The sequence below is a fragment of the Parus major genome, chromosome 1 (assembly GCF_001522545.3).
Source record: "Parus major isolate Abel chromosome 1, Parus_major1.1, whole genome shotgun sequence".
NCBI classification, from domain to species: Eukaryota; Metazoa; Chordata; class Aves; order Passeriformes; family Paridae; genus Parus; species Parus major.
This window is the reverse complement of record NC_031768.1, coordinates 93,441,966-93,467,041: the sequence shown is the minus strand read 5'-3', so window position 1 is coordinate 93,467,041 and position 25,076 is coordinate 93,441,966. Positions and strand designations below refer to the sequence as shown.

At 40.6% G+C, this 25,076-nt stretch overlaps 1 protein-coding gene across 1 annotated transcript in view; it reads right to left on the bottom strand.

The window, feature by feature from the left end:
- Positions 1–536: 536 nt before the first annotated feature.
- The window catches only part of DPT (dermatopontin), a 26,857-nt gene continuing 2,317 nt past the window's right edge, over positions 537–25,076 (bottom strand). Inside the window, exons 2-4 of the mRNA XM_015646918.3 lie at positions 17,197–17,322; positions 7,638–7,745; positions 537–1,967 (exon numbers count right to left, since the gene is read on the bottom strand). Of these exons, the coding sequence (XP_015502404.1) occupies positions 1,901–1,967; positions 7,638–7,745; positions 17,197–17,322 (301 nt within the window). The 3' untranslated portion in view covers positions 537–1,900. The remainder of the gene's footprint in view (positions 1,968–7,637; positions 7,746–17,196; positions 17,323–25,076) is intronic.

Here is a 25,076-nt window from a genome sequence, read left to right as displayed (position 1 = left end):
GAGGTCTTTTCCAACCTTAATGATTCTATGATATGTAGCTCCAGGACAAGAGACCAGAACTGCTCTTTTCTGTGGCTCTGTAAATTTAAACCAGTTTATGATATTGTACTGTCCCCTCAGAGGCTTTCATAAGCCCATGGTGTTCACACAGAATGAAAAGCAGCCTAAGTAGTCAAGATAAAGTTTTGTGGGAGATGGCTTTCCATGTAGAGCAGGTGTTCCCAGGTTTGATCCTCCTATGCGTAATTTCAGTGCATAGCCTTTTCCATTGATTCCCTGGTATGAGTGCCTTCTTTTCCAGTGCTCTACTGTTTGGAGTTCCTTTGGCTTCCTTTGCCTGTCTGTCAGTGTTAGTGAACAAGCTCCTCCAGCTTCCCTGTGCTTATCAAATTCTCTTTCTCACTGTTGTTTACATATCTCAGCAACTGTCTCTAACAGAACTCCCTAATCACCTTCATGGTCTCTGAGAGTGACAGAGGGTTTGTTTGTATGCAAATTAATAAGCTGGTGTAAGTAAAATCAATAAAGAACAGGGCTACAGCAAGGCAAAACCTAAAATTTTTTTATTGGACAATAGGGTATGCTTGTAAGCATGCTAAAAATTGCTTGGAATATGGAAAATCACTGGCAGAATTTATCATTTTTCACTGTTTCCTATGAAGCTTTGCAGCCTTAAATTGGCACGTGGAGTCATGGCCCTTGAGCCAGCACCACCAAAGCCTCTGCTAAGTTCACCATTGAATTCATCAACGAAGAAACTGAACCCTACATTCAGGCTTGTTCAAGAGTGAAAATCCTACTTCAGATCTTCCTGAAACAGATCAATATTCTTTATTGTTGGGCTGCAGCTGCACAAGTGCTGTGCAGTGTTGAAACATGGTCAGTTTGATCTTTATAGGCAATAGATTCTGGAAACTGGAGGAAGTAAAGTCACCTAAGTCACTAACTTTATTTGTCTATTCTAAGCCAAAAATGTGTTACCGATGGAAGATGTCTGTTGTTGAGGCACCTATAGTGGAAGCCAGACCCACCTAAAAATCAGACTCCTGAAGAATGTGATATCCATATTTACTGAGAGTGAGAGTCCTGGGTTTGCCCAGAGCAGAGTTCTTGGTTAGTTTTGTCATTAGAGATTTTTAAGACAATATAAAAAAGACTCTCAGTAAAGCTGGGTTAGACTTCTGTTTTTATTGGTAGAGCTACTCTCACTTTTATCAGATATTGATGTCTTCCTGTTGTGAATACCCAGAATTCTCCCGTGTAGGCAGACCTTTGTGGCAGTGGAGTTATGCTGAGGGCTGTAACAGGTCATGACAGATACAGCCCATCAGACACCTTCCAATGATGTTTTCTGCACACTTCCAGCTCTGAGAAGCTGGTAGGGATCACTGGATTGGTTCCAAGTACAAACTAGAAGACAGGAAAGTCTAGTGTATGTTGGGAAGTATATAGTAGGTTTCCACCTCATTCGGAGCAGCTGCGCTGGGAAGCCATTTATATAGAGCTGCTAAGTCAAAGGAATTTGTATGTGTTTAGAATGGCTATATGTATATATAAAAAAGGTAACTCTGCATGTGCCATAGATTTCTGTATCATAAACAAGTCCTGTGAGGAGCACAAGTGGAGCTGGGAATAGATGTATGTATTTATGTCATAAGCAAATTTAATTGGGGGATACAACTGTCAGTGCAGCTTGAAAGAATCCTCTGAATTCACTGTTGCAAGCATGTATGCTGGCAATTTATGTATTAGCTCCAGAGGGAAAGAATTATGTGTTCAGCAGACAGCTGATGAGTCTTGGTACCCTTTTGTGAACCTCATTGACCTTCTCCTGTAATCACTAATCCTCATCCCACCCTGTCTGTCCCCGAGCTTTCCAAGTGGAGTACACTCAATCTTTTTAAACATTTTGAAATGGGCAGTCATAGTCTGTCATCCTGCAGACAATAAATTTCCACTGACGATCCCTGCATGAAAGAGAGACAAGAGAGAGGTATTAGTGAGCCGGAACTGCAGAAGATGCTGTACAAATAAGAGTAACTTTTTATCAGGCATTATGGCAACAAAAATATCTGTCTTCCATTAACCGACTTTCATCTGAGTGCTCTGTGGTTTTAAGAGCTGACATTAAATATGTGTGATAGTTACATTTCCCTCAGACTCCTTTACAAGATAAGAAAATCAGCTCTCTGAATAAGTAGGTCTCTGAGTATCCTTCCGAAGACAATGAATCCTGATGGTGATCAGTTCTGAACTGACTTAATCAGTGACCAAGAGGAAAAGGATGATTCTGTCAAAAGTTATTCTCAGGTCATATATTGTTCAGCAATGTGTAAAAAATGAAAAGTACTTGGGTGATTTGCAAGCTATGTCTAAGAGAGGAGTTATCCATACAGCAAATTTCACTTTTTTTTTTTTATATATATATCTTTCACTACTAGGTCTTCCAGTTAGTGTCCTTTAATAAAGATCTGAAGAAATCAATAGTGAGAGAAATAAAATTCACTTTTCATCCTTGATCAAATCACATATGAGGAAGAGTAATGGTTTTTAATGTAAGGAGAGTTTATGCTCTTCCCAGTTTATGAGTGGTATTCTCTCTCAAGAGAGTAGTAGGAAACCTAACAATTATTAGTAGGAAGTGTGACTGGAGCAGTGGGATTCAACAGTGAAGGCCAGTGATTTAGTGTCCAATAGCTGCAACAGGCTACAAATTTAATTTCCTCCTTAGCTTATTGTGCATTAAATTTTCCTTTGACAAATAGGTATGAGTTCAGAGTATCAAATACTGTCCTGCTGTGAAGGGAATGCTGAATTTAGGCCGCTTGATACTGGCTAACTTGAATTTAGATCTAAACTACAGCCCTTGCAGATGGCAGCTGTCATTTATATTGGTATTGGGTTGTCCTCCAAGGGGTTTCTGATAGCTTGAATTCTGCTAATAGTGATGTCTTAAAGCTAAGGCATGGGACAGATAATGCTGCTAGAGTGATTTAATAGGAGTTTGCATTTCAAGACCCCTGCACCAAACTGGGGCCAAACTGCTGCCTCTCAGGAGTGTACTGAAGCCCCTGAGCCCAGATTTTGGTATTAACTGTGCTTACAAGGTGTCGTTGACTGGGCAACACTGTTTTGGAATAAAACTAGTTTGACTCTTAAGCCTTGTAGGTATAAATTTTGTACCTACCCTGTAGGTATAAAATGTCTCATTGCATTTTTTGTTAACTGATGTTTTTTAATTGGAAATTTACTGTGCTACTAAGCTACAAGTTTATCCAGAGTGTCATTTGGAACTGGGTCTGTGTCATGCTCATCAGCAAGTATGATGTAACAGTTATATAGTGTTCATCTTTGGTTTTCTTTAAATATTTCCTAGATGTTTTTAAATTGTAATTTCCTTGTAAAATTGTTACCAAAGATTAATGAAATGCAAGATTCATTTTTAGGTTTATTTTAAGAATCCCTTATTTGGTCCATGTGCATGCTCTTCAAAGACAGTTATTACTCTTTTGGTCACTAAGTTACCAAGAGAGATAAAAAAATAAGGAGGATGCCTCTGTGGAAAACAGGATTATATTGGTCAATGTTAAGGTCTGCGAAGTTTGCACCCGTTGCCAGAGAGACTTTCAGTTCAAAATCTTAGGTCAAGTAGTTTTTCTAAAATAGGACATTGTGAAATTGAAAGTCAAGCTCTCTAAAAGAGATGTATTTTAGTCGCTTGCATTAATAACATGCTTTATAATACTGGAACAGTATTATTTCTGAAGCTGTCATTTCAGTGTGGTCTGGCAGACACCAGCATGTATGTCCATGGTTGATGCATTTATGGCATATTACCTTTTCCTCCCCTGTTACTTGTGATTAGCTCAAGCATAAAAGCCCAGCTTCTCAGGATGCAGGCAATTACTTTGTGTTATTGCTGCTGTGTGCTTAATTCAGTAGTTCTCAGCCTGTTTCATCCCTTACAAGTTTACCAGTGGGGATGCAGATGCCATCAGGAATTGCCTTATGAGGCCAACTCTAGAATATATCTGAACTTGTCTTTGCAGATCCTTAACATCAGTTTGTCAACCCCTCCCAGTTGTTAAATGAATGTATTTTCCTTGGCTTTGGGAATCAATATTGAACGGTCACTTTTGCTTTCCAGTTGTCGTGTGCTGTCACATTTGAATTTTTGATATACAGAGAAATTTCTTTTATCTCCAAATATTATTGAATAATCTGTTTCCAATTCAGTTTAAAAATTCCGTGAATTCCTATTCATATTGAGTTTGACAAAATCCTCTTTCATCGGTCATATGAAACGTATTAGGGACCTTAAATAGCCTATAATTTAGCTCAGCTGAGCTTGGTGGATGTCCAGCTTGTCTGGGTATTTCAAACATACTTCACTGTTGGGGTACCTGGCTGTTGAAATATTTTTCAGTGATGATGCCTGAGCAGTTAAGAAACAACTGACTATCCAGATCACCCAAATAAATGGAATAGAGGACAGTTTTGTCAAAGAAATGAGTTTATGGCAGTCTGCATGTGCTATTGTTATACTACATAGCAAAGGACAAGCTGTGGCTCTTCCCAAGAACGCCTGGTAATTCCCATCTCCCTGTCCAAGACACTTGCTGCAGGTTGGGTTGTGAATGTTCCAGTGCTGCTCTCTGGACTCAGGAGACTGACCCAACCAGATCACAGCCACCGAACAATGCTCCACCAGAAAGCCATACCATCATCACTTGGCATGTTTCAGAGCTCAGGCTGAAGGTATTATGTTGTTTGGTTTGCGAGTTTAGTTTTGGAATCTATTTTGCCAAGGGTTTGCAATATGCATGTGTATGTGGGCAGTTTCAGTTGTTTACAACCTGCTTCACATAGCCCATGTCCTCTGAAATTTGACTGTATCAGTCTGTCTAACAAAAGATATTGCCCTTTCCTGCAAATGTTCCCTTATTTATGTCCTTAGGTCATCCTGTCTGCATCAGTGTTATCACCACACTCCTGAACAGGCTCCCAGAGATACTTCAGGCCTTTTTCTAATTTTTTCCAGCTGCCTTTGTAGACAGTTCTTTTCTCCTTTTGACCTATTTAAAGTTAGTCTGGAAAATGTAAATAGTAACCACTTCTGAAGTCTGTACTTCAGAAGCAAGCAGTTTAAACCTTTGATGATCAACAATAACTCATTCATTCCTGATACAGAGGCATGGAAACTCACAGAGAATGATTACAGAAGTGTTGGTGGGGATAACATCATTCTAAACTTTTCACGTCCTTTGCCACAAGCATCACATGCTGTTTCAAATATCCTTGTATCAACAGTGGCCTCAGTGGAGGCTAATGTCTTAGGGAGTAGGAAGGGAAGATATGATTTCTGCAAGTTTATTGAAAGAGTCTAAAAATACCTACCTGTTTGGAGTGACTGGAAAAGCTTAAACTGAAATACCTTCAGAGGCATTTTTTGCCTCTTGTTAGTTCAAGAACATTGTCCATCATGAACTAAATACTATGTACACAAGTTTAATGTGCTTGAAAATGAAGAGCAATTGAGAAATGTTCACATAGACAAGTGGAAATGTGCATGCTCTAGGCAGGCTGAGACTCAAAAGACTTTTTCCTGCTCCTGTTCTGCCTCATGAGGTGCAAAGAACCATTAAGGATGACAAATCTTGCTGATTTTTATGATTCATACTGCTCAGGAGAAGTGTTACAGCCTGAGTCTGAATTCTGAACTGGTGTAGCAAGATTTATTTTTTTTTCACTTCATTCTCTCGGCAACACAAATTGTTTCTTGTTGTCCTGGAAGCTGAGGGCCGGAAAGTTCATTGCTGCAGAAAACTTTTCTAGTTTGCAATACACAAAATATTTTCTCTGTAGTTTCAGCCTGTTACTATTGCAGGTGCATGACTGCCACCAGCACAGAGATAAGACAAAGGTGTGCTGGTGGCTTCTTCCTCCTCTAGGTACTGTGGTTCTGTGAGGACTTGTACTGCAGATGTACATTCCCATGGTGCTGCCTTTGCTCCTAACCAGTTACTCCACTGCCACCCTGTTCTACAGGCTGCCTTCAGCAGTCAGAGACAGAAATCTGCTCAGAGGCATAGGCTACCTTGGCTGCTTTGCTTTCCAGGCTTGTCCTTGTGATTCCAGACTTCACCCTGGTCCACATCCGATGGAGTCTGGATTCCAGCTGTAGGGGAATGAACTGTCTGCATTATTTCCCCTACTCTCTGCCATAACCATGAGTAACAAGGACTAAGGATAGCACTGGGGAATATTTAAGATGAAAAGCCTGGAATGGGGTTGACCCTTATGACCTTGTAGTTTCTTTATCTAAAGAGATAAATAGATACCTTTGAGTCAAGTATCTGTGAATGTTACTATTCCACTTATAGGAAGAATTTGCAGACATGGCTTCCATTTGGTAATAAACAGGACAATAATGTGTTTTAGCCATGAAATTACAGTTATGGACCTGCAGCAGTTTTACAATGTGTTGTCACTTCTGGAAAAGCCTCCTTATTTTAGGTAACCTTTTGGCTGAGGGATCCCTCAAGTGAACTTTGGCAAGCTGAGAGCACTACAGTGACAAAAGCACTTTAGTTGCTTTGAGTGTTATTAAAGACAGCTGTAAATATTGATGTCTTTGAAGTCCCACCTCTCTCTTCTCTCCCCCTTCTCATGTAGCCCATCATGGCAGAGCAGTGCAGCACACCTTGCCTTGCTGTCTGTGTTATATTTGATAACAAATGCTTTCATATAGTGGACTGAGGTGCCTAATAAAAGAGACCAGCAAAGAAATAGCTCACGACTGATGTATTAGAGGGCAGCTTGAGAGAATCAAGATCCCTCTCCCAGGGATCAGTGACTGCTGACACTCTTAAACCTGCTCTGTTAGGATCTCTGTAGCCCTAGGCAGACAACAGTGTGGGATTTATGTTAAACCCAAATTTTAAAACTTTGCAGTTGTGCATAGTAAAAAGGGAGAAACATTCCTTTTTAACTGAATGGAAAAATTGTGAATCCATTTGCATGACTATGACTTCACTAGCCATAGATCCTCTCCCAAGAGGACTAGCAAATGCCAAGAAATGACCAGAGCAAGAAAATGTAGTTAACTCATTTTCTGGAAAGGGATCAAGGTGTGTGGCACTGCCTGAATTCCTGGAGTGGCTTGAATCTGTTAGAATTGTGCAGAAATGGATTGGGCAGTGTAAAGCATTCACATTGCAGTTTGTATGGTCTTAACTTTGCATGCTGGTAGATTCCCTGTTTCTCTGAAAAGAAAAATGGACCAAAATATGTCCCTAGGGTATTTTTACTGAGCTCAGTGAAATATGCTCCAACTAGGGGTAGGTGAGACACTGTACTGAGGTCTGTTGCATTTTGTGAAGGTCAGATTCAGCCCAACCTACCACTGCTGTTATTTTCACTGCTCAAATGGACATGGCAAATGATCACCATTAGCATGCCCTGCTGGTGATACACCACCCTGGACAAGGAATCATATGTACTGTGAATTTTGGTCCTCGGAATTACTACCTTGATGCTGAGTACCACAGCTGATGGTATGTAGATATGGACTTTTGGGGGAGAAAAAGAAAAGACAGACTTTTTAAAATTTCTCATGAAACAGATAAGAAACAAACCTGTGCACAGCAGAGAAAGTTGTGGTTGCCCCACGGATGTAATAGTCGTAAGTGTACATCATCATGTCCATATCTTCTCCATAGTGTCCTGGATATTCTGTTGTTAACCTTTACATTAAGGAAAAAGAAGATAATATAGTTCACCATCTTATAGAAGGGTCCAGCTGAATGATCAACTCAATCAGTAGATTTCTCCTGCTTCTTTGAAAGTTCTTGTTTCTTAACAGCACCACAAGATACAGTCTCATGAGACTGCCTTTCTCCTCTATGCAACTAATTCAGGCAAGTATTTGAATAAAATTCAGCAACTTTAGAACAATTAAGAGCAAACTGCAGTATTGGAATTTATGTATATACATCTACAGCTCTGATAAAAGATAAAATCTGCAGTTCAGATAAAAGGAAATTGAACAAGAAGATAAAGCTCATCTAGTACTTATGTCTTTGTTGCAGAGATTTGCTCCAGCCTCTTGTGAGTCTCTGGTTTGCAGCTGTAGACTGCAGTAAACGTTGCCAAGTCAAATGACTCTAAGCGTTTCTCCATTTATGAATTATATTAAGTGACTGTAACAATTAATCCATTACTCTTTGTTGTTTCCTCTTTCTGCCTAATTTAAAATGTAAAAATATGGGCCTGGACAATATTTGTGCAGTGTATTTTCTCTCAGAACCTCAAAGTGGTTCTTCAATTATTAAGCAAATGATGATTGCTGCTTCCCTGGGAAATAGGCAAGTAATACTGTAATTCATTTTACAGATAATGAGCAGATTTAGAAAGGGGCTGGAAGCTTGACCAGTACTTTCTGTCAACATTATATTTGAAGTCTGAATGGAAACCTGGCACTCCTTGTATTACACCATTCTACATGGGAGTTGCTACTGGAATTGTCACCTTCACTCTGAAATGGCAAAGAGAAGCATTAGGTTCCCTGTAAGGGAGATGCTATCCCTGTGGAAATAAACAGCCCTACTCTTGTTGAGACTAACAGGGTTAAAACACCCTTACAGAAATCCTGACAATCTTTTCCTGACTTAATCCAGCCCAGCAGCAGTACTTGAATTATGCTTGAAGGTGATTCAAGCACATTCCAGCCAGCACTTGTGCATGTTCACATTTTGTTAAATCAGTGGAGTTTAAGCACAGGTTTAAATATTTTACTCACTAGGAATATAGTTATCAGGATGGACTTGAGTTTTTATGAGATGCTTTGGGTGTATTTGGAGCCCAAACCTGTAACTGTTGCAGAACTCAGAAGCAAAAGTTTACCTGAAAAATGAGCTGCTCTGGGCTATTAGGTTGCTTTCCAGATCATATTCAGCTTTTGAATATGAAAGATCATTCAGTTGGAACATCATTCCTAACAAATAATTTTTCCTTGACAAATGAAAAATGCATCTGCATATAGAAGCTCAAGCATGACCTTATAAGCACCTCAAGTCTAATCAGTCAAGTTCATTGAATATATCTTGTTCTCCTGCTTCCTGTTCTTTGGCCATGACAATCACACACAGATTCTGAGTTATAGTGCAAGGACACCCATCCCAGAATGTGTTTGGGAAGCAGAAGATCAGGCCTGGTCACAGTGTCTGTTGTCAGAGTTCTGACCAAGGACATGTGGATGTGCAAAGCCCTTGCAGTGCTCTGCCATTGGTAAGAAATAACAAAAGTATTTCAGAAGTCATGCAGGCAGATGTTGCAGACTAGGAGAACAAGAAGAAACCACGAACACTTCCCACTCAGCCAGAGGAGAGTCCCCATATTTAGTTTATTAATTTGAAGACTGAGTGTCTCATAGAGCATCTTCAGAAAATCCAGGGTCATAGAAGGTTTTAACAATGAAGACCATCTATGGACCAGCATTTAATTTTACATTCTGCAATCAACTCCAGGTTTTGACACTTTATTTAGCTATTATTATGAGAAACCACTAAGATATGTGTTTTTATATGTTCTACCAAATGTGTTTCATAACATCTGTTTGGCACTCAGCAAGGAAAATGTTCTGTAATATTGACCAGCAGTATGTGCTGGGCAGATGAGACTGTGTGCAAGACAAGGTTAAAAAGCTGGATTTTGCTCTACTGAGAAACAGAACTGAGAGCCAGTTCTTGGAAGTTCTTTCATGGGCCTCTCGGTTGAAAAGTAAATCTGATGACAAATTTCTGATTTGCTGTGGTCTCACAGACCTTTTGCAAAGGCATGCAGTGTTATTCTGATGTGCACTGGGAGTCTTCATTTAGCTTCCCTCTCTTTTCTTTCTGACTGCTGTCGTCTTCCCCTCCCTCTCTATTTGACTCTCCACATTACCATGCAGCCTCTTAAGGCTCTTCCACTAAGAAATGTTCAAAAAGCAAATCTATGCAATTACTAAAAATAAATTATTTGGGGACTTGAGCTGCTCTGAAGTGTGTCTTGTTTCACTGGCAGATGCCCACTGACTCCTTTCATTCTGGAGAGAAGAATTATAAATAGTGCTATGACAACAGTGTTCAAGTTCACATGAGTCTGTGTGGTCTGGATAATTAATTTCTCTTTGATGATTGCTGTACTCATTTCTGAAACTGTTCCCCTAAGCCCCTGCATTTCAAGGTTGTCTGGCTTGCACTGTGTCCTTTAGAAGAAAATGCAATTGATTGTCCATGTAGCAGGGCTCTGTGGTGTGTCCCATCCCTTTTCCATTATTTCCATTTTATGAATCCTGGTCTGCACTTAGAGATGCCCTAGTGTTTAATGCAAAGGGATAGTCACTATGTGGTTTTCTCATCATAAAGGGGAGAAAGGTCATTTAAGACAGCCTTGAGAGTCTTCCCAAAGTGGTCTGCCTGGCACAGGACAGTGGTTCCCTCAGGTTTTGTTGTAGCTTGGTCTGTACCCTCAGTACCAAGTACTTAACTGAGAATGTTAAATGTGAGCTTGTCAACTTGTGAGCCACCCACATGGCCCTACAGACACATAATTTATTTACAAACATGATAGCATTTGTAAGGCACATGTGGCAGTGTATGGCTTGTATCTGAGAGGAGTCACGAAACGAATGTGAGACGGTTTTTGCCCTAGTTAGTGAGGATTTGCCTGCCTGTGGGCTTTTCATTTGGGAAATGTCAACCACAGTAACCTTCACAGTGCCCTGTAAGCACTTCTTGCATTGAACTCATAGCAAGGAGAATTGGGCTAGGGGAGCAGCGAGAAGCCTGGGAATTTCCAAGTGCCCAAAGTTGCTGCTGCAGCTTGGGGTGTTGTATGACCAAGCCTGTGGTGGTAGGTGGCAGGGGGCCCTAGGAGAGAGGCTGGCAAAGCACCTGTGAGAAGATGTGTGTTATAGCAATTTTGGGCTCTAGGCACTGAGAAATTTGGTGCCAAACAAACTCTGAGGGGCAGGGGCCAGCAGGGTGCTTTTAGCAGAAATGTTTGTTAAAGCCAGATACACACATAGGTGTTAAGTTTAGGAAAGGACTTGTAGGGGAGAAAAGAGTAATGTGAGACTTTAAAGTGGTAGTCTTTTCAGTCTGTGTGATCTGTTTGCAACAAAATACAGAAAACAGGAGCTCTGGTTCAGCTTTTCAAATCTACTTCTGGATAGTATCAGGTGTATGATGTTTGGGCACAAGAGACTTGAAGCACCAGTGACATCGTGGAGAGAGGAGAAAGGAGGTAATTCTGTGTTAAAGACTGGGGAAGGAAATCTGGTGATAAGGGCTGTAAGTAGTTTGGCCTGTGTGTGAGACAGCAGGGAAAGTTGACAGAGAAAAGAATTTTCATAATGGCATTTTTAGCTAGAATAGAGTTGATGTGAAATGGTTTATCTTTTCAGTGCTTTACATTGCTCCAAACATCCACACATTTTTCTGATATATTTCACTATAATCCTATAAATCTTGCTCAGGGTAGGATATGTATTGAAAAAAAGGCATTAAATCTTTACCAGGGTTTCTGTTGTTTTTATTTTAATCTGAAAACAGCTGTGTTGTTTATTTTCCATGGTGAAGAATTGCTATGGTAGAGATTAATAAAAATCACAGAGCTATTAATTTAGCTCAGAGAAGAATGTTTTGTACTAATCTACAGTGATCCGTGGCACTCTTTTAACAATTGACTTTAGAAATAGTTATGAGTCTATTATTTACCAATAAGAAGATCAAGTACACCAATGGCCATAGTATGTACAGCCTGCTGATTAAAGAAATAAATGAGAACTGTGGGTATTCCTTGCTTTCGGAAACCAAGCAGACAAAAGAAATGAGTCTTTTAAAGTATAAGACAGTCCATGGTAGAACAGTTTCTGGCTCCAGTTGTGGAATATGCTTATTCCCTGATAATGAGTACATGGTTTTGGAATATCTTACACTGTTCAGTTCTTGTGCAACTTACAGTACTAACAAGATGAATGGCTTCTCTTTAACCTTAATTTCCCTCTTTGTCACTGAACTCTTCCTCTAACAATGCCCCAGCCAAAAGAAAGAGCTGCTTCATTTCTAGAGGGAAACATAAGCTTTGACATTAACTTTCTGACATTTGAGGACAAGGAGTGCCCCTAAAATGCCTTACTTTCAGATGGTGTTTACACGTACTTCAAGAGCATGTCCTTCTTAAAGGAGAAATTTTTTTTCAAGACCCACAAGCCTGCAAGTTGGATGCAATGAACATGGGAATTATATGCCTCTTTAATCAATTTCAACTCTTCCTCCAGCTGGAAGACAGAGATCATCTGGTTTAAAAAATGCATCCTATGCTGAAAAGCCAAAGAAGGTCTTAGTAAGCTGTTTTACAGAATTTCTGGCAGCTGCTCTGTGTAGATCCCAGATTGCCAGGCTGCCAGGGAACTAGAGGTGTCCTGGAGCTCCTCTAGAGATGAGAAGTTCTCTTGTGTGGCCATGTCATGTGTTTTGGGATGGAGTTCAGGCTCCAGGCTCTGAGCCCACAGATTCAGACAGACACATCGCTGCTCCTGTTCCCACTGTGTTGCACTGAAAGCACTCCTGGGGCTGAGGAGCCATGAGGCTGACACAGTGGGAGCAGAGTTCTTCCAGGCCTGCTGGAGCTTCTGCAATGCAGCTACAAGCAGCAGCAGCAGCAGCAGAGAGCTCAAGGCAACTTGTGCCTGTCCCTCAAGAAAATAGGTCCAAAACAAGTTGGCCAGATTTCCAATATCAGATCAAATGTGTTTCTCCTAAAATGTCTCTGAAAGATGGTCCTGCAGATTGAAATGTAAGGTTATATTTGATGGGTTATATTAAAAAAAACCCAAAAAACAACCACTCTCAAACAATTAAATAGCTTTTAAAAAATGGAAAAGGAGGGGAGGGAAATTGGGTTCTCCAGACCTGCATGTTTCCATGACATCTATTCTGAGTTCACCTCTTGGATTTGCATCTCTGCTACTGCTTATCTCTTCTGAGAAACCTGCATAGGATCACATAATTTTCAATGTCTTGTGTGGCAGGTTGAGTCAGGAAAACAAATAAGTACTTTAAACCCCATAACTCTTGGAAAATGTAATTGTTGCCTGGACAGTGTCACCATGACAGAGAGCAGCCAAAGCTCCAGACAGACCTTCTGGCATTTAAACTGCTCCTTGTCTGGAGTGGGGAAACAGTCATAAACAGTCTGTGCAGACTTGGGGCTGCTCTGTGACATGTGTTTGCTTTTCAGAGTATGGAGTCAAGCTTTCATTTCCTGGCAAAGAGAAAAATCGGGGCTCTAATGGGACCACTTAGTGACACTGTCTCTGCATCTGTGATAGATTTGCTTCTTTATGGTGCAAATCAGCACACAGTTTATTTAGTGTGGTAGCATTCCCTAGCCAGGTAAAGTAAAGAGAGTTTTTCTGTCTCCTGTGAGAAATGCTAATTATTTTCAGTATGTTAAAAATGTGCAGAATCCATGACAAGTCTTGGCATGATGAAGAAGGAAACTAAGTACTTGTAAAAAAATTTACAAAGCAAGTGCAAAACTATGAGACTGGAAAAGATTAGTACATTTATTTTCAATATGAGCCTACTGTAGAGGTCAACTGGGAATTAATGGTGAGAAGATGAGCTGTAAAAGAGAACTGTTGGGTTCAAAGAGTAAGGATATAAATGCTAAAAAATAAAGTCCTTCTGCATGTATTTGAATTCAGTCATTCTATTAAGCAAAGTGAAAGCAAAGTGTTGGTTTCAGCCAGCATGATGGTATTATAAATTAGTATTCCAATAAATAACTATCAGTTTCCAAAAATTGCAGGGATATTCTAGGTGTAAAAACCAGGATAAATTCTAACAAATCAGTTGCATGGCTCATGCACATAAAAAACCCCCTGTCTTTATTCATTGTAGGGTCATCTCACTTCAGGAGGAATGTAGTCCTGAAGCAGAAGAGACAAGAAAGACCATACATAAGATCAGCTTTTCTACTGTTTTTATATTTACCAGAGAGGTCTGTATGGAGACAACTGGAAGAAGAAGGAATCAAATACCCAATGTGAGAGGTAATTTGAAACAGAATTTTGTCACACCTCAGTATTGTCAGTTTTCTTAAAAATGCATTTCTGCCCACATCTGGTTTCATACTTAAGGATACATTGCACATTGAAAGTCAAGGCTGCTGAGAAATTCTACAGCATGGATTTTCTTTGAATATGGATTTTCCTGTGTAATGTACGATCTACAAAGTAGCACCATCATTGCGTACTTTCCTGGCATTACTTTTCCACATAGCTATATACTAATAGAAGCCTTTGCATGAAAATAAGCCTCTTCAACTGAAAAATAGGAGTCAGCAGCAGCTTGATTGCCATTTCTCCACAGTTACTTTATTTACAATGAGTTCCTGGAACAGAGCAAATACTATTATAGTTTGGACCAGAAACTGCAATAAATAATGATACAGTATACACACATTTTTGTTGTGTCTTACTTGCATATACAATGTGAGGTCTTACTCATGGTAGAGAACTACTTTGCAGTTCGTTTGGAAAACATATTCTTTCTGTCAAATGCATCTTAACCAGTCCAAGATACAGACCAGAAGAGTAATGTGTGAACAAGGTCTTGTGACAATGACTTGGAAATGCCAATGGAAGTTAGTTTCTGAGTGAGATCTCCTGAGCTTAGGGGATGGGAAGTTTGGTTTCTGTACACTGGAGTTTAAAAATTCAGACAAGTCACATCTGTGACTTCACGAGTAAAAGTGAGTCCAAAGCGTGGGGTTTCACACTACCCTGGTGAAGTTCATGTTGGTTTTATGTTACCATAACAACCAGTACTCTCCCAGAGTACTACTACACTGCCTAGGCAGGGAAAGAGAGTAAACCAGAAAATAAACCATTCCTAGCAGATGATAGAAAAGAGACCACTGTTTTGGAGGAGAGACCTTATCTGCATGGTGTGGGTCCTCCAGTAAAAAAATCATCCTGTGTGGGACCCCAGGATGACTCTGGTGAAAAGGGGCTTCAAAAAGTCTCTGCTACAGCCCTCTGATCCAAACAGGGCCAACCACAAGGTCAGGCCAGGTTTCTCAGCTTTTATTTGGTTCAGTCCTGAAAGCCTCCAAAGAGCCTGACTGGGAAATCTGTCCTCATAGAAGAAGCAGTTTTCTTTACATCCCCCTGAACTGGCAGTCCTGAGCTCAAACACGTCAGCTGCACCTCCCAGTTTGGTGTCCCATGCAAACTGGGCCAGCATGTGCTCTGTTGCCTCCTCAAGGTGACATTAAGCAGGACAGCACCCAGGCAGGGTATCACCTTCTAACCACTGCCCTCTGAGCCTGTTAAACCACCATGTTTTAACCCATTTAATTAGGATCTGTCCATCCAGACCCTAACATCCTAATTTGTGTAACTGTATGTGGAAAGAGTATATATGTATATACATACACCTTGCTAACCCTAAAGGCAGAATGTTTTCTTAACGAATCCATAATCACAAACTATGCACCAGAAGCTTTTCACAAGCCAGGTGACACAGCTTCCCACCAGTTTTACAGCTCTCCCCTCCCAGAAGAATGCGAGTACATGGGATTTCTACCCTGCTTAGAGGGAAAAACTCTTCACCTGCTTTTGAAATGCTGTCTTTTCTGCATGGAACTGCAGGTGAACTATGTAAGGCTTTCTTTCCCAAGCACAAAAATGGAGAGCTGTCACTGTTGGAAATGGAAGGACAGTATAGGAATCTGCTTGCAGCTGAGATGAAAACTAAAGGCTTCAGTAACCCCAAACATTTATATTAGGATTTACCTTACTCTGAATGCCAATTTACAGAGCAGAGACAAAGCAGTTCCCAGTTGTCAAGACAACATCTGAGGGAAGCAGAACTGCCAACAATAACAAAAAAAATGTCAGAAATTTCTGTTGTCTCTCTGAAAATGTATGCAATATTACAGGGTTACAAGAGCTTTGGAAGAACTGCTTAAAAGTCTGAGTGACTTTCCCTCAGAGGGAAGAGCCTGGCAGGTATGTAAATAAACTCCCAGGTAGGGAACATCCATAGGCAATGTCTGTTGGAAAGGAGGCAGAGGAATGTTCAGAAGAATATTCAAAGACTTTGTTACAGAATTCCTGCAATTTAAAGGCATTAAAAATAATAATAAAAACATTTCTTTTCCTCCTGGCTGCAAGGAGACTGAAGGATGAAAAGCAAGGCAGTGCTGTTGTCTTTGGCCAGTAGCCAGCCAGACAAATAAGACCAACAGGCACATAAACAGTTTGTATGCATCTCAGTGGGAAGCTTCCTTCAAAGCTGAGGTCTGGAAAAAAAGATTCATCACAGGTTTACTTTTTTATCCCCTACTTTTTTTTTTTTTTTTCCTTAAATACAGATAGGTTATTCTTTATATCACTGAAAACAGCTAAATTTTAGGTGAATGTAACCCCAGAGCATAAAATTATGAGTTCCCTTGAACAGAATGGACGGGAACAATTTGAGCTGCCTCTACACATTCTGCTCCTGTCTTTGGTATTAATTTAGAGAAACCACACCTGTGGTGTGCTGGGAAGCTTGGGATGCATAGCTCCTTATTCCACAATCTCTGTTAAATCGCCAGCACCAGTTGTGATACTCTGTTGAGAACACCTTTTTCTTTTGGGTTTATGATCAGTAGCTCATTTTGGCTTTGACAAAATGACTCTTTAAACAGTTTTGAGACAGGAAGCATAGCTGTATGCACTACTAACATTTCTTCTGAGGTATAAGTTCACTTTTGTAAGACATTGTGGCACAAATTTGTAACACAGAGACGTTCCTACTCCAGTAAATGTTCTGGATTTATAGCGGGAAAATGTCATTCCACTTTGGAGACTTGTGTCATGGTTTCCAGCACAGCTAGGCTGATGCTGATCCCCAGAGCTGTTGATTGAGGGCCAGCTACTGAGTTGTGCTGTTCAGTGTAACTGCACCCTTATTCTCTTCCCTTAGCCTCGCATCCTTAAGAATCCTGTAACAGACTGGAAATAACGTGCTTAGCTCCATGAAGCACAGTTAACTCTTTTTCAGACAAGATTTCTGACAGGTCAAGCAGCCAAAGACATTGATAGGCACTGTTGGGGGAAAGAAGCTCACAGGTTTGGTGTCTGCTTGAACTCACCAGCAGGAGTACGGGCATCTCCGGCTATAGCGGCAGCAGTAGAATTGCCATTCACGGTCCAGCACCGATGGAAAATACTGACTCTGGAAACCAGCCACCAGCCCGTTGTTTGAGCAGGTTTGGTACCTAATAATGAGGGGAAAGAAGAGAACACACAAGGAAAACATGGTATTAGATTCCTTGATAGTTTCAAGCACTTCTCAAAACAGCATTAACTTTTTTGATATAGAGTGCAAGTTAAGGGTTTGACTTTGTGCTGAGAAACACTGTTTGCACTTGCTGTCTATAGAGTAACTATTTTCTACGAGAAAGCAGCAGTAACCAATGTCTTAACATTTATGTTGCACTTAAAACTATTTAATCAGGCTAAAGCATTTAATCATTCCAGTATGCTAACCAGGAAAGAAGATTGTTCTGGTGTTTGCATTTTCAACTGTTTACGAATCATGAGACTGACTTTAATATTTTTGCCTATGACTGTTAGTATTTGAGGACTTGGGCTTCATTGAACTAACCTTTTCAACTACTTCTCTACCAAAAAAAAAACCGAAAAAGAAAAAAGCTTGAGAAGCTATTTTATAAAATAAGTTCATTAATTTCTTTAATTTTTTCTTTCACAACTATGTCTCTCTAGGAGAAGGAATTCTTTATTAAAAACATTTAAGCTTATGATGAAATCATTATTTGATAGCAATCACATAAGGAGAACTGCGATTCAGATATTACGTAATTTTAAGGCACAGAAATTTTATGACTGGATTTTCAAAAGAAAAAAATGCTGCTTCATGCTTTCTGTGAGCTCGGTAGTTCTATCATACATACGTGTGAATCACTGCCTTGAGGTGGAATAGACATGGTCTCAAAGCATGCATGCCTCTGTCTGCACACCCTGCAACACCTTAACACTGATACCCAAGGTAATTCAAGTGGTAATCACTTTGAATAGCTTGAGTATAGTCTTGGAGACTAAAGACAAGGAGCTCATGAAAACAGACAGGTCATTAGTTCAGCTATTGAGTGCTCCTTCTCTCAACCACTCTCCTGGACTAACTGTTTCTCTATCGTGAAAATTACAGGAATGCCTTTTCTTCCATTCCTTATCCTTTTCTTTCTTTCCCTTTCATCAAGGAAAACCTGCAGCAAACTTTCTCTGTGATTTCATAGAATCAATTACAATGATATATCTGAAAATCTGAAAGACACTTTCAGAGGTAAATTGTATGATTACAAATACCAAAATGGTATTTGTATGTATGATTAACAAATACCAAAAAATCTCCCTCAGTTTCATTCAATGACCTCATGATTTATTTTCACTACCTGAAGTTCCCAGGAGCCAAAACACATCATCTAGCAGAGTTTGGTGTTTGGAAAGTCATTCACTTGGGCTCAGAGGTGTTATTGCAAAGGCAGCGTGAGGCTGAAGTGTTTGTATGCAAAAGCTGAAAAGCTCATCCATTTTGACCAGTGCAGTGATGAATTTCCCTGCCTAGTTTTTGGCTTCCACTTTAGAACCCAAGGGTCTCTTCTCTCTCTTCCCTTGAGCTCTGTTGTTCAGCCAAGAGTGTTTACACTTGTTTGTGTCCCTGTATCTCCCACGCTGATGGGGCCACAAGTACTTGTTGTGCTTTGTGAGACTCTTTTAAGGACCTCCAGAGTTCAGCCGTGATGGGGACTCTGAGTTGCCATGGTATCACACTGAGTGTGGCTGCCTGCCTCTCACTCAGAGGATTTCAGCAGGACTTTGATAGGAAGTTGTTCTGACTTTTGGCACATAGGAACATATGGCTAAGGCTCTGTGTAAACATGTCGGATAGCTGCAGATGATTGGTGTTATCCTGATGGAAGAATGGTTGATACACAGCAATATGGCGATTGGTTGTACCTGTTGCAAGATGAGCATTAAACTGTGTAATGTAGCAACAAAATTTCCATCCCTCACCCTTTCAAGTTACCTGGGTTTGCACTGCTCAAGTCCTTGTGCCCCTGGGAGATTTTCTAGCTCTTTTGCATATGTATGATATTGGGAGTACTTTGTTTCTCCATTTCATTTGTGTTTACTCTCAGAAGCTCAACACTGCTCTACAATTTCCCATCCCCACCCATCAGGGTTTGATATTCCTGCTCATATTTGTCTTTGTGGGAGGTTCTTCTTTCTTTTCTCTTCCCACCTGCTCACATTCAGTCTGGGAAGTCCTGTCCTCTTTCCCACTGTCTTTGTCCTACAAAAGTTTTTATTTTCTTGACACATTATTTTCCACTAATATAGTCCAGTTGTGATGGAAAGATTAATTTTGAAAGAGATGTCACTCATGGACACTTCTTTCTGTAGTGAATTGAGAAACAAACCTAGCTAGCATAACTCTCCTATGCTTACATGCACTCATACTGGGGAACCAGATTTTAGGATTAAGTCTGATTAAAAAAATATAATTGGTATTGCCTTAAAAATTAGTTCCTTAGATGGAAAGTATACTTGGACATAAGCAATGTTTTATAATTAAATTGCAGTTTTGTTTTTACATATTTCAAAGTAAAATTTGAAATACACATTAATGCTCATGTTCACTTCTCTCTTTGCTTCTGTCTCATATACACAAGGTCCTGTAATCCTGTTATAAGTCCTGTTATTCAAGCTCAGTATTAGGTATAGGAAAAGAAAGATAATAGTGATGTTGAAGTACTTTTCTTTAGCTTTGAGATAATGTAAAATTTTTTGCCTTAATCTTTCTAGTTTTCAAGTAAAATCCTTTCAATACTCCCTCAAAAATGAAGAGATGCTCTCAGGACTTGGAGTGCTTATTTGCAAGCTCATAAAAAATATTTCCCTCTCTTTCCTTTTCCCAACTGGCCACTTTCCTGCAAGCAGAAAGTAATTCTTCAAGGGAAACAAACAACCCCTCCCCACACACCTTTCAGTCAGTTGTCCTATGCATTAATCTGAAAACAACACTTAATATGTCAGAATTTTTTCATTCTCTGTCCAATTCACTACTTTTGTCACAGCAAATCCTGAAGCAATCCTGAAGGGTGAATAAAAACTAGTGATTCAGGAACTCTGACTTATAGCCAAGTGAAAACAATGCTTTCTTTCACAAGACCCACTCTTTAGCACTTTTACTATAAAGGGTAATTCAGTATTCAGAGTTAATGTGACTGGGTTCTCCTCACTCCTGAAATCCTGACATTGCTAAGAAGAGAGGAAAATGCCTCTTGTAAGGTGAATGCAGAAGAATGTGAGAAACTGGCTGTGGTTGTGTAGGATTCAACTTGGCAGTGCATAGGTTTTCTTTTTCTAGTTGGCTCAAGTAGTGAAGTGTGAAGAGTTGCCTCTTGGATCTGGTACTGGGAGAAGAGGAGGTGAGCTGGCTGGTAGAGGGGAGTGAGAAGATTGGTGGTGAAGATCAGGGGTACTTGGATGGGAAGTTGCCCTTGCCTTGGGTAGAGGTGTGGAAAATTACAGTGTTCCACAGAAAGCCTCATTCTGGGGGGAGTTCTGTGTAGTAACAGGGATATGGTATCTGAGAATTTCCTGTCTTGCTGTGATTCCTGTGAAAAGCCTCTCCTCTGCCAAATCTTCTTCTGAACTGGTTAATGAGTGTTGTACAGCTGAGGTGTGTCATGGCAAGCAGTCAAAGCATGTATCCATGTTACAGATTTAGTTCAGGTCAGAACTGCTTTTGTTCTTCACTGGTGAGCTTTTACCTGTGAGACCAAACAAAAGCTGGCATGAAACAAACCCACCCAAAATGCATATGTGAAATTTGGATCTGTGCATGACATATTTCACCCTATAGATCCTCTTAAATTGTGCCACATTACTTGCAAACGTCAATAACAACTTCAGCATGTTCCTCATTGACTCAACAGGTATCTGCCAGACTGAATACAAACATTGCTTACAACAATAGAATTGTTTTGAGCAATGGAATCAGTTTTGGTGACTCTTCATACTTATGCCTGCATCTTAATTTTGCTCTTTGCTAAGCAATGCCCCAGAGTGTTGTGCCCCATCTAATGCTGGTGCTGTGTGGTCCCCTGTTCCTCAGCTACATCAGCACCATGTTATCCTGAGGATGAGAACCCAAAGAAGCAGCCTGTTCACTACAAATCTGCCAAGGGAAGCCCAAGTCCAGCTGCAAGAAGTGGTGCTGTTAGAGCCTGCACTGAATTCCTGCTGCACTGACTGGGCTGGTGCTCCCTGAAGCTCTCTGGAAACACGCAGAGGCTGACTCACAGCTCAGTAGGCACTTGGTCATGCTGCACTGAGGGTGATGTGTTCCTAATAACAGGGTAACCTGAGAGTGTCATTCCATGTCCCTGGGAAAGGGAGACCCTATGCTGCTTTCCTGAGCTTTGTGGAGTGTCCTCCCTCTGTGCAATAGTATTAATTGCATGGTGAGAACAAATTCAGTGGTCAGACTGTTACAGGTGAATGGGGAGACATAAGAGGCTGAGGGCAGGCTCAGGACACTTGCAACTCTGGCATCCAGTCAGAGGGAACGACTTTTGACTAGGCCATGTCAGTCTCCAAAAGCCAGTTCTACAAGGAGTCTTTCGTATCTGTTGGAAGATCTGTTGTGGGGTGCTGAGATGTTGTTATGACTTCCACATGCCAAAGGCAACAATTGTAGCATCTTCAGCAATATTTTCTTTAATTCAGGGGGCATTTATAACTTACTTTTTGCTCCCTGTCCAAGGGAAGGAAAGGCCCTTTTCACCCTGGTAATTTCTTCTTGACAGTAGCTGATGAGGCCTCCTTTTCTACAGAAAATTCCTGTTCTCCTCAGATGCTCCCACTGGACTCAGTCCACTGCAGCTGTGCTAAATGGACTTGTAGCATTAGTCCTTTAACATAAACTTAGGGCTCTGAAGAAAATTAACTTGTTTGTGTAGACAGTACAAATGGGAACATTTTCAAAGAGCAGCTGGATTTGGTTTGGGTAATACAGCCTCAGATTTGAAATTTGGGTTTGGTTAGAGACTGGAAACAAAAATAGTTCCTACTGATATACTAAGGTGTGCTGCCAGAGCCTGAACAGAATGATCCTTTGCTCAGTAGTCTCTCTTTGCACCTAGTTTGTGAGCAAAGGAGGGAGAGAATGGGAGTGGGGAAGGAGAATCTCGATATCTGTTTTTTCTAAGTCCCATCTTTCTCAGAAGTCTAAACAAGGAAAAGAGGCAATAAACATGGAGTAAATAGCTCTTGGCTGGAAATGCTTCTTCTTTTTGCTTTACAGCAAAATAGCCTCAATATCCTCATATTCTGGGAGTATATTGAGGATATGGCATGGTTTCATCTGGATCATGTGGTGTAAACCAAACTTATTTTCCTGGAGGGAAGAGTTGCTTGTCTTCACTTGCAAGCTTTTGTTCCTTTGTTTGTGTGAACCCTGTCTTTTGGTATGATAGATTTCAGGCAAGAAAAATATTTTTTCTCAAAACCCTTGTTCAGAGACTGGTCTATAGAGACAACTCTGTAGTATTCAACAAAGCAGCGAAGAATAGTCTCACCCTCGATCACTCAGACCTTAGGTGGTGAAATATTTAAATAAGGTCAAAATTTCTTCAGTACAAATGGAGATAAGAACATAAAATTTGTGCTCCCTGAAAAGATAGGATGCTTTGAGAAACTGCAGCATAAAAAATAGTAGAAGAACTGCAGAATCAGGATATGCTCTGGAGACTTTTCCTTACCCCAGGCATGAGTATTTCCAAATTATCCAGGAACTGGTTCCTGCTCCCAGTTGTTGTCTCTCTGTTGAATATCATCCTGGTTAGCAGATAGTTAACCTTACTCTGAAGGAGTAAGGTGTTCAAACAGATTCAACAAAGCCTTTGTATATGTACTTAACTTTAAAGTTATTCACAGATTAGTGAGGCTGAGAAGGCGTCATCTGATCCAATCTATTGCCACAATTTCCCCTTAGCCTTGTAACGAGTTCACAAGCTTCTTTTGTCCTTTCAGCAAAACACAAATGCACATAATCTCTTCAGAAGTGTATGGACATATATGATTAACTTCAGGGGTGCATTTATGCAGTGAAGCACCATAGTTAGATATAATCTGAAAGGCCACTAGGGAATTCGAGGTAGTGGTCAGAAGGGATTGTTCTTCATGAGTCTGCTTGTGAAAGAGATGGGGTGCCCCAGAGAACAGTTTTTAGAGTACCTGTTCTGTCCATTGACTCTGGAAAGAGGCAAAGGTCATAACTAGGCATTAGAGGCCTAATGTGGATCTGTGACACTGTCCTCTTTCTGTTGAATAGTTTTTCATATTTGAAGGATTCGAAATTTTATGGTTCAGTTGTCTGAGTCTGTATAATCCCTAGTGTTAGTGAAGGAAGTAAATTTACCAAGAAGCTCTGCCAGTGGTTCTCTCTTGCTCCAAACTCTCCTATCCTTATGGTTCCCACATCCATTTCTGTCATTTTGCCCCAAATACTGAAAGCCAAAGAAAATAATAAGTTGGAGACTCTTTCTTCTCTCTTTTATATTCCCTCTTCATTTTCTCTCTTAAGCTTTTCTTGATTTATTGTCTTTCCTAAAGAAACCTCTCTTGAGTTTGTCTCTATTGTGCAGCTGCACAACAGTAATTTGAAAATCACCATTTGGATTTTGAAATGCCATAAGCAAAATTTGTCAAAGGTTATTTTTTTGGTGTTTCTGTCAGACTAGATTTTCTGACTAGGATTCTGGCTGAGAAACCAGAGGGAATTTAGAGAAGAGATGTAGGTATGATCAGTACTTGCTTAGGATTGTTGGAATATAATACCTCCAGAGGAGAACTAGAAGAATGGAGATGTATTTAGCCTAAAAGCAAAAGTGTGGGTGAAGGTGTGTGGGTGAGGGAAGGGCATAGCTGCTACTTATTATTAAGTAAAAGATTTTACAAAGGATGCAACAAGCTTGTTCTCATTACTCAGTGAAGGTAGGGTAAAGAGTAAAAGGCCTCAGGTGCAGCAGAGTAGCAGCCTTTGGCACTGGCTCCCACAGCATAGAAAAGCTGGAAGCCCACAGCTTGGACAGATTGTGGAGTTCACCATCCCTGGAAGTGTTTAAGGCCAGACCAGATGTGCCATTCAGTTGACCTGGTGGTGTTTGGTCATAGGTTGGACTCAATGATTTCAAGTCTTGTGTGAACTAATTGATTCTGCAAGATTTTAGTAAAAACTTGGCAGACTTGTAGTTACTGGTGGTACAAACAATTGACGATCCCTGGATGTGGTGTGCAAGGTGAGACAAAATACTCTGTGAGACAGAGCTGAAGAAGGAACATTTCAGTCCATTCTACAAGGATGGGAAATGAACTTGCAAGTCCAGCAGAGTTCTGTGTCTGCTGACAAGAGAATGATGTACAGCTCAACCACCAGCTTGTGGGGTGATCAGCAGGGAGGAGAGCTGGCCAAACAGGAGCTATTGGTACAGATGGTGACTCATATTTGTGGTCCCACTTGAATATTGAGTGAATGTGTTTAGAATTGGAGGTGGCTCCAAGTAGCACAGAGGTGGGTGTGGAAGAGAGAGAGAAGAGGGACACCTATGAGAAGTAAGAATGCCAAGAGAGAAGGCAGAATTCTCTAAGGTTCCCCAGAATACATTAGTGCCATCACACTAATTTGAGGTTACTCTGGCCTAACTTTCACTTCAGTCTGAGATGAGACTGCTGGGTTTTTGGGCAGCAGTGTTGGCATGACCAGGGATGTGCTGGCATACTGCAAACCTCTCTCCATGAAGCACTGCAGATACAACTAGCTCAGCCCTGGGGGTGGAAAACTGAAATCTGCAGAATCCAACCAGGCACAAATAGCTAGGATTTATGGAAATGGCCCAAGTAACTAGAAGCACAAGTTCACCCTTGCACATGGATATGTGCTCCC